The sequence below is a fragment of the Azolla caroliniana genome, unplaced genomic scaffold (genome assembly GCF_043228905.1).
Source record: "Azolla caroliniana isolate FFs.n. ecotype wild unplaced genomic scaffold, voAzoCaro1.0.p SCAF_12, whole genome shotgun sequence".
Taxonomy (NCBI): domain Eukaryota; kingdom Viridiplantae; phylum Streptophyta; class Polypodiopsida; order Salviniales; family Salviniaceae; genus Azolla; species Azolla caroliniana.
The window spans coordinates 18,476,853-18,487,172 of NW_028230447.1; the positions used below are offsets into that span (position 1 = coordinate 18,476,853).

The 10,320-nt window shown below is 39.4% G+C and overlaps 1 protein-coding gene across 1 annotated transcript; it reads right to left on the reverse strand.

The window, feature by feature from the left end:
• Positions 1 to 5,358: 5,358 nt before the first annotated feature.
• Positions 5,359 to 7,569, reverse strand: LOC147857342 (uncharacterized). The gene is made up of 2 exons (XM_087328155.1): positions 7,391 to 7,569; positions 5,359 to 5,890 (listed from the first exon to the last, which is right to left on the reverse strand). The coding sequence occupies exons 1-2, from the start codon at positions 7,567 to 7,569 to the stop codon at positions 5,359 to 5,361; spliced, it is 711 nt and encodes a 236-aa protein (XP_087184281.1).
• Positions 7,570 to 10,320: the final 2,751 nt, after the last annotated feature.

Sequence of the window (10,320 nt, forward strand, 5' to 3'; positions counted from 1 at the left end):
GCAATTTGGATCTTCTACACATATTGGGTTTATTTACTACATTGGATTTTTTCATTGGAGTAAAACCCTATATTGGGGAAGAAGTTTGTATGACCTTTGATGTACATGATGATGGTAGGTTAACTTTCACACATAAGGAAACTAATTTGTTTAGTTTTTTGTTTGCATAAAGAAGTGAGGGTGATTGCAAATGATGGATAAAATTAGGTCTTAGATCTGGATCAACAAAAGGTGAATTACTTTTGAAGGATATGGATTATGGAAAGGAGACCAATATCTAAATTAACTTGGATCTTGGAGAATTGTATTGAATGGTGTGGATTCAAGATAAGAGAAAACATGTGCCTTTTTGAAACATTATTTGAAGATTGGTAGGAAAATATTAGGTGCTAGATCATGGAAAGAACAAACCACAAATGCTTTCTAGAGACGAAGTGGACTTTCTCCATAACATTTCAAACAAATTTGGCAATGGTTGTGGGTTATAACAATGAGTAGGAAAAATGATTGTTTTTGTTGGTTGTTGGTTCATAGAGCTATACGAATTAATGGTTGACGAAAGGGAAATACAAGATGTGCTCTTTTTGTGTGGATCTAGTAGAGACTATTAAGCATTGTTTGTGGAGTTGTGGTTTTGTGATGGAAATATGGAAAAGAATGATAACAATGTTAATATCACTATATCCTTGAGAAGTGTATACATGGGAAGCGGTATTATGGGCGGTGGTAAAAGATAAACCAATGGTATACGAACAAGAAGTGGTTGCATATGCTATTGCTATGAGACATGGTTTGATGCAAAAAACATTAATACCTTTGAATCCATAAATAGAGATTGATAAACCTGAAATATGGCAATTGGTAAGTAGTATCACAATTTGGTATATTTGGGAGGCTCTATGGTTGAAGGTATTTCAAAATGTGATTGAAAGACCTACCCAAATAATTTTTGGGATTTGGACAGAGATTGTGCATAATCTCAGAGGTTCTTTGAATAATATAAAAGGTAATATGCAACAGGCTGAGCTCGGTTGGAGTTTCATGCCACCCGGGACATAAGCATATTTTATAGATGGATTTCTAATAAGGTAGAGTAGTTCTACTCTACACTAGAATATTTATTTAAGCCAATGGTTAGAATTTAGAAAATGGGCTTTACTAAAAGGTACATCTTGTATGTATAGCCTTAGGGTGTTTCTTCATACTAATGTAGTATCTTTTTTTTGAAAAAAAGGAAGTAGATAATTTTTGACATAGTGCCAACTTTTGCCATATGTAAATTCGAGTAATAGGTGATGGGTAGTCTGTTGGAGCTGACAAGAAAGAGTGAATCCTTAGGTTCCTTGAGGTCACAAATGTGTTAGCTTGAGGAGATCTTTACTGTCAAGACAAAGAGAGAGAGAGAGAGAGCCCAGATGGATGTAACTCAGTTGGTAAGGTTGCCCAATGGAGACCATGTGGTCATGGGTTCAACCCCTACATTCTACAGTGGCATCTAGATATATAAGAAGAGAGAGAGAGAGAGTGTGTGTGTGTGTTTGTGTGTTAAGATATAGAGACTCCCAAGACAATATGAAGTATATAATAGAAAGAAATGAGAAATTGGGTTTCGAACCCAAGATGCAATGCTTGTAGTGTTAAGAACTACACTAGGGTATGCTAATTACGAAAAGAAGAAGAAGAAAAAAGACTCTCAAGACAAAGAGAGAGAGAGAGAGAGTTAAAAGGAAAGTATTGTATTGTGTTGGGTTCTTGCTTTGAATCCCAAAAAGCTAACTCCACTTTAGGGTTACAAGAGTATTTTTAGACAGGGGGAAAAAACCTCCTAAAGAGGGAAAAAATGCCCCTGTAGTCCTAAGTGTGTTCACACATTACTGTCCTAAATGTGTTCACACACATCACTATCCTACGTGTGTTCACACATCACTGTCCTAAGTGTGTTCACACACATCACTACCAAAATATGTCTACAAATCCCCCTTGGAAGTGATGCGGTGAACAAGGAGCTGACACTCATGGTTAAACAAGTGCCAAGCTATGTGGATAGAGATGAATCCACAAATGGGATTAGGCCTAAAGCTTTGCGGAAAGCTTCAAATTTCTCCCTAGGCAGAGCCTTTGTGAAGAGGTCTGCAATGTTCTCCTGCGTGGGCACATAAGCCAAACTGATCTCTCCAGCGGAGAACCTTTCCCTGACATAGTGATAATGCACCTCAATGTGCTTAGTGTGAGCATGGAACACAGGGTTCCTCGCAACTGCCATTGCGCTCTGACTGTCAGTGAAGATGGTGGTGGCAGAAGACCACTCAAGTAGCAAAAGATGCGCTTAACTGCCTGCCAATGCTTAACTCCTGGGCAATGCATAAACCTGCTCATCTGAGAGACAACAAACTGAATGTCAGGTCGGGTTATGCATAAGCAAATCAAGCATCCAACTGCTTGCTGATAGAGAACAACATCAAATGCATCTCCAGCATCATGAAGGCTCAAACGTAAACCTGTCTCCATGAGAGTGGCAGTAGGTTTACAGTCTTCAAGGCCAAAACATTGTAATAATGTGTCGATGTATTTCGATTGACACAAAGCTATTCCACCATCAACTTGCATGAATTGAATGCCCAAATAATGATGTAAATGCCCCAAATCTGACATCTCAAAGGAGGCATGCAAATCAGCCTTAAAGTCACCAATATGCTTCTCATTGGGACCAGTGAGCAACATATCATCGACATACACAACCATGATCAGAAATACATCATCAGCATGCTTAACATATAAGGTGGTTTTAGTTGGACTATTCTCAAACCCAAACGCAATCAAATAGGCATGTATCTTTTCATACCAAGAACGCGGTGCTTGCTTCAAGCCATATAATGCCTTTCGCAACCTAAACACTTTGTGTTCATGCCCTTTTTGCACAAAACCATGGGGTTGGGATACATACACTTCTTCATGAAGATCACCATTTAAAAATGTTGTTTTAATGTCCAACTAATGTAAATTCCAACCACGATGAGCCGCAATTGTACAAATGCTACGAACAATAGTCATACGACAGGTCTCATCAAAATCAATGCCTTTTTCTTGGGCATAACCTTTCACAACAAGCCTAGCCTTATACCTGTCAATTGTTCCATCAGGTTTACACTTTAGTTTATATACCCACTTAGTGCCAATAGCCTTCTTGCCAGGAGGCAAGTCACATAAAGACCATGTACCAGTCTTCATAATAGCCTCATATTCTGATTGCATAACATCCATCCAATTTTCTGAATTTTGTGCTTCATCAAAAGAAACATGCTCACTCTCATTGCAAAGACTAGAGGTAGCCATTGCATAACAATATGATGCAAAAGAAGCACTATGATAACTTGAACGAGTACGGTATGGCAAAGGAAAATCCAATTTACTGTCTTGTAAAGTCTGCAACAACCATCTAGACAGTCTTTGCCTCCTCTATATCAGCCCTCTCATTAATAAGTGCATCATGTAAGTCACATCAGAAATAGAATGATCTGCATCAGAAATGGAATGATCTGCATCATTATGAGTAGCTTCCAAAGGCTAAGAAGGTGCCTCAAGTGGGTCAACACTAAATTGTCCACTTGTAAACAGAGGCAACAAAGTGTCATACACATCTTTGGAGCTAACTGATGTCTCCTTCGTACATGAAAGAAGTGGTTGAATTGCATCCTCCACAAAAACAACATCACGGCTAACCAAAATGTGTTTAGATTGTGGATGATACAAATGATAGCCTTTACTTTCAAAACTATATCCTACAAAAATACATTTCACTGCTTTATCATCCAATTTTTTGCGTTGTTGTTTAGGCACTAATGCATATGCCAAACAACAAAAAACACGCAGATGAGCAACAGATGAATTTTGGCCATGCCAAGCTTCATATGGAGTGATAGAGTGCAATGCTTTAGTGGGACACCTGTTAAGTATAGATGTTGCACACATGACAGCCTCAAGCCAGAAACTATGTGGTAAGGCCTAACTTTTGACCATACACCTCACCATTTCCATGAGTGACCTGTTCTTTCTTTCAATAACTCTATTTTGTTGAGGTGTATACGACATTGTACACTGATGTTTTATCCCATGTTCAGCCAAAAATGCATTAAACTCAGAAGACATATACTCCCCCCCTCGATTAGAACGGAGGGTGCCCATTTTACATGAGGACAAATTCTCAGCCAAAGCTAGAAATTGTTTGAAGCACAGAAACACTTCGGACTTTGCCTTCAATGGATATACCCATGCATGCCTAGAAAAGTCATCAATGAAAGTCACAAAATAAAGATAGTTCCCAAGAGAATGTGTCTACATAGGACCACAGACATCGCTATGAACAAGCTGCAATTTCTGCGTAGCTCGAACTAAAACATCTTTTGGAAAGGATGAACGATGCATTTTGCCCAAAATGCAGTCTTCACAAACATGCTTCCGAGGTGCCTCAAGTTTGGGCAAGGAGGACACCATTTTAGATTTCTCCAAGCGAAGCAAACTTGCAAAATTTAGATGACCAAAGCGTGCATGCCAAATCTTTGCATCTGAAATAGCCTGAGAATCCTATATTGCCTAGGCTGAATCATTTATAGATCGTTCATAATCTACGAGCTTATACAACCCACGACATAAAATGCCAGAAGCAATAATAACATCCCCATTGGACAGATCATGAATTGTACATCTATCATCAACAAATTTAACAACCAAGCCAACCTTGGCTAATGCTGAAACCGACAACAGATTTTTCTTGATCCCTGGCACAAACAAAGCATCTGACAAGATGAAAGGACTACCATCAACAGTAGTCAAAATGATCTTACCAACACCTATAACTGGATAAGATGAGTTGTTGGCGCATGTGACAGTATTCCCTATAGGGGTAGGCTCCAATGAAGTCAAGAAATTGCGTTGCGAGGTAATATGTTTGGTTGTCCCATTGTCGAAGTACCAAACATTTGATTGTACAACATACATACATTGTTCAGGTGAAGATAGGTCAAAACTACAAACAATAGTAAATGCCCATTCTTCATTCTGCACAAGATTTGAAGACTTTGTTTTTGGTGTAGAAACTTCTGCAACAACGAGTCCTGCCTCTTTTTTCTTTGCCTCTTTTGCAGCCAATTTTGGACAATTCTTTATAATATGATCAATTCCTTTACAATATTTGCAAAATAGTTTTTGTTTCTGCTCTTGTTTTTTTTCATTCACTTGTGAATTATTGGCAAATCTTTGCTTGCTAGCAAAAGAGTTCCATTTACCTTTGCCCTTCTGACTAGCTAGGAAAGCTTGATCTGCAACACACATAATAGACCTATTTTAACTAGACTGATCTTCCTATAACAAAACAGAGACTAGCTCCTCAAATGATAAGGCATTGGGATTGCCTTTCATCATTAAACGAAGAGTAGAAGCAAAAGTCTGATATGAATCAGGAAGACCATTTAGAATGGTCTGCACAAGTGAACTATCTGATATCATTTCATCAGCAGAAATTAATTGTTCCTTTAAATCTTTGATTTTTGTAAGAAAATTGTCCATAGAATCACCTTCATTCATGTGCTCGCTCTCCAATTGTTTTCGGAGATAAGCAACACGAGCCTCATTTCTTGCTTGGTACAAAGTGGTAAGAGTATCCCAAGCATCCTTTGCTGTCTTACAAGAGCGAATATGGGGAATAATGGCACGTTTCACAGACAAAGCTATCAAAGCATGTGCATGCACATCTCTGCCATCCCAATGAAGTTGCTCTGCAGTTGGTACAATAGAAACTGTAGCATGGGCATGAGAAGGATGATCAACATCCTCAACAAAATCAGTACCATCAACATTTGTGTTCTCAACAACAAGACATTTTTCAGCCCCTTTGCTACCAATACATGGCGTATCATATAAGCCCAAAGAGGGTAATTTGCTCCATCCAGTTTATCCTCAACAACAAGCATTCAAAATACATTGTTGTTCTCAGCCCTGGCCGTGGACTAAACACGTTTTGATGTAAAAAATGGACTGCTGAAGGGAATAACGTACCTCTTTGACTTGAAAGATGAACAAGTGACGAGAAAAGGGAAGCAAATCTGATTTCTGAGGGCTATATTAATGTCTTGGAAGACTCAAGGAGTCTTTTTCTAGGATTGAATCGACTTGGAAGCAGAAAAAAAACACAACTGAAACCGCGCAGAGAAAGAAAACATGCAAAAATTTGTTTTTTCAACAGCAGAAAATGCCACCACAGATGGCACAGACGAACTATGCATGAGAGCCGTTGTGTTGCTGCTCAAATGTTGCTTTGTAGCTCTAATACCACTGTTGGGTTCTTGCTTTGAATCCCAAAAAGCTAACTCCACTTTAGGGTTACAAGAGTATTTTTAGACAGGGGGGAAAAACCTCCTAAAGAGGGAAAAAATGCCCCTGTAGTCCTAAGTGTGTTCACACATTATTGTCCTAAATGTGTTCACACACATCACTATCCTAAGTGTATTCACACATCACTGTCCTAAGTGTGTGTTCACACACATCACTACCAAAATATGTCAACATATTGCACTATAAAATGGATTACAAAGAGTAGGCAATAGGGAGCTATAGAATGGCGTTGAACCAATTTGGTTTTGGGATGATTAAGAGATCCCTAGTTATAAGTCCCTATAGAGTATTCTAGAAGGTTCTAGAATATAGAGGAATCTAGAATCTTATAGAGTATTCTAGAAGGTTCTAGTATATTGAACAATCTAGAATATTCTAGGACATTCTAGAATGTAGAGTAATCTAGAATATTCTTATGATATTAAATTATATATTCTAAAAACTATATATATAAGCATATCATTACAATGGATTTGACATGTGTATAACAAGGTTGTGGGTTCAAATCCTTTCCAGACATCATGTGAGTGTCATCATGACACTATCCCCCTTCTTCGACGACACGTATTACGGGCCGTATGGTTTGTACTAGGACCTGGTTTACGAGGATATTGGCGATGAAATGCGGTGACCATGTTCGTGGCATTGGCAAGATTTACTACAGGTTCCCAAGTTCGATCATTGGGGGTATAGCCTAACCAATCAACCAAGTAATACAACTTGTGCACGATTTTAGAATCGAGAATGGCAGCAACCTCAAATTCGGGTCCGTCCGTCCAAGAACTCAACAGGTGGGGGGGGGATTGTAAGATGACCTTAAATTGAATTGCTAGTGTAAGGTTCCAAAAGGAATACATGAAATATCGGATGAAGACGCATGTGTGGAGGGAGGCCAAGACGAAATGCAACATCACTTATCTTACCAGTGATCATATACGGGCCAAAATGTTGGTAATCCAATTTACTGCAAGGCCTAGTGGTCTTGATGGCGTGTTGGAGAAACCATACACGATCCCCAATACGAAACTTTTTGGAGGAGTCTAGGCGATGCCGATCTGTAAGCCTCTTGTATGTAACTTGAGCATCATGCAAATTGTAGAGAATGGTAGTGTGAATTTTTTGGAGGCAACTAAGACGATCCTCCGCAACAGGGTTGGTAGGCACTTCTGGATGCGCATTCATCATCCACGGAGGATGACATCCTGTATTGGCGAAAAATGAGGAATATCCCGTAGAAGAATGGACTGAGTTGTTGTAAGCGAATTCAGCCAAGTGCAAAAAGTCAACCCAATCATCTTGTTGGTAGTTGATGAAACAATGAAGATATTGCTCTAAAGTTTGGTTGGTATGCTCACTTTGGCCATTAGTCTCAGGATGATAGCCTAAAGAAAGCTTAACCAAAAGTCAGAGAGGTTTGGACATGTGCTTCCAAAACTTTGAAATGAATTGTGGACCACGAACACTAATAATATCATTTGGAAGACCATGATGCCTAAATACCTCCCGTATAACTAGATTGACCACCTCTTGACTAGTAATAGGCTTTGTACATGGCAAGAAATGTGCCATTTTGGTAAGTCGATCGACCACCGTGAGAATTGCATCAAAACCTTTTGAAACTGGGAGATCGGTAATGAAATCCAAGGATATAGACTTCCAAGGATTTTCAGGAATGGGAAGTGGTTGTAGTAAGCCGTAGGATCGGTGTCGAGGATTCTTTGATCGACAACATGTATCATAAATGTGAACATACTCCTGAACAAAATGACGAAGGTGAGGTCACCAATATTGCCGAGAAACTAATTCTAGAGTTTTCAGAACTCCAAAATGTCTAGCCATTGGTATGTCATGGCAATGTTGTAAAACTTGTAATTGTGGGGGACCATCAGGAACATATAATAGGTTTTGTCGAAATAGAAACACATCGTGCCAATAGAACTGATGATAGTCATGACAAGGGTTTTTCGACTGCGAGCAAGAAGCACAATCGGGGATGATATGATCCAAAACATCATTGGCGAATTCATCTGTGCTCATATGATCTCGAATGGAATCACGAAGAGTGGAATCTTCAAGTGTTGTTATGGCATTAGCTACCATTAATCGTAGATGATTAGGACCCAAAAGGATTTGTTTTTTATGCTCAAATGCAGGTTCCCCTAGACGAAGTTCCATATAAGAGCGTCGAGCAAGAGCATCTGCTTTGCCTTGTTGCATCCTAGGGCGATAGATGATTACAAAGTCAAAGTGAGTCAAAATTTGCGCCCATCGGGCTTGACGTTGATGCAAGGCTCTAGCATTTTGGAAATATGTCAGGTTCTTATGATCGTTATAGACAATGATTTGCTGAGAAGAACCTTCTAGAAAATGTTGCCATTGTTGAAAAGAATCCACAATTGCAAGAAGTTCTTTGTCGTGGATCTCGTAGTTGATCTCTGCAGCTTCAAACTTTCAGGAATGAAAGGCAACATGATGTAGTTGTCCATCATCTCTAGTCTGTGATAGGACACTCCCTAGTGCAAAGTTAGATGCATCAACTTCAAGGATGAAGCGTTTTGTTGGGTCGACATGTGCTAAAATCAATGCCGTTGTAAACGCTCGCTTTAAACTTTCAAATGCCTCGGCTGCATCGGAACTCCATATGAATGGTTGATTTTTGTGTGTGAGTTGAGTGAGTGGAAGCATGAACTTCGAATCATTTTTAATAAATTTCCGATAAAAATTTGCAAACCCAAGAAAACATTGCACACATTGCACATCGCGCACTGAAAAGGACGTCTACCAATCCAAATTAGCTTGAACCTTCATGGTGATACAATATACCCCAAAAATTCCACTTGATTCTGGCCGAAACTACACTTTTCTAATCTTGCGTAGAGACCATATTCTCGTAGTCGACGTAGTACCTGACAAACATGTTTATCATGCTCCTCTTGGGTCTTCGAGTAGATCAAAATGTCATCTAGGTAAACTGTAGTGAAGATATCGAGAAAATCTCGAAAAATATCATTCGCCATATGTTGGAAAAGTACAGGTGCATTCATGAGACCAAATGGCATCACAATATACTCGAAATTTCCATAGCGAGTGTGAAAAGCAGTTTTCCATTCATCCCCTGAACAAATCCGAACTAGATTATATGCACCGCGAAGGTCCAACTTCGTGAAATATTTTGTTCCACTGAGACATTCCAAAATATTCGGGATTAATGGTAGATCATATCTATTCTGGATAGCGGCGGCATATGCTTCACCCTAATTGATAATCAATCGAGTTTTCTTTTAAGTGGACGACATTCATAGCTTTACCTCTTAATAGAGGCACGTCGATCTTTGGTTGAATCTTTGGATCTCAAAAACCCATTTCGTGAAATTCCCCTCTAGCTCAAGAAACGAGGTCATATATGGTTTTACTTTCCTCTTAGCCATCGGGTCTTATGGGTCCTACGTTACTACAGGGACCATTCTCTCGACGATTTCTCAATTGTTTTAGCCTTGACCCCTGCAGCTCAAGCTGACCCTGCGCACTTTATTTAACCCTCGATAATCCACGACCAAGCGAAGAGACCCATTCTTTTTCTTAACAAAGAAGATAGGTGCACCAACAGGGGATCTACAATGCCGAATGAATTTGTTTGCCAAATTCTCGTCGATATATTCCCGCAAAGTCTCTAGCTCTACAGGTGAGAGATTATAAATCAGCCCCCATGGAGGTTCTTTTCCTAGTTGTAAGTCAATAGGGTAGTTGTATGGCCAATGCTCCGACAATGTATTAGCCTTCACCTTATCAAAGACATCTGCAAACTCTTTGTATTTCTCTGGTAGTTTAACGTTTGCTTCATGTAAGGTGGATGATGGAGGTGCGACTATTGCGAATATGAACATGTCCTTGTTCCCCCCTTCCTCACGTAACTGATGTAGAGATATGGTCGAT

Bases quoted from the DNA above. Each gene is read 5' to 3' on its own strand.
- LOC147857342 (XM_087328155.1), bottom strand. From the start codon at position 7,569: ATGAATGCGCATCCAGAAGTGCCTACCAACCCTGTTGCGGAGGATCGT. The intron at 5,891-7,390 runs GTTTCTCCAACA...ATGTATTGGTAG, and splicing joins CGTATTGGGGATCGTGTATG to CAAAGGGGCTGAAAAATGTC.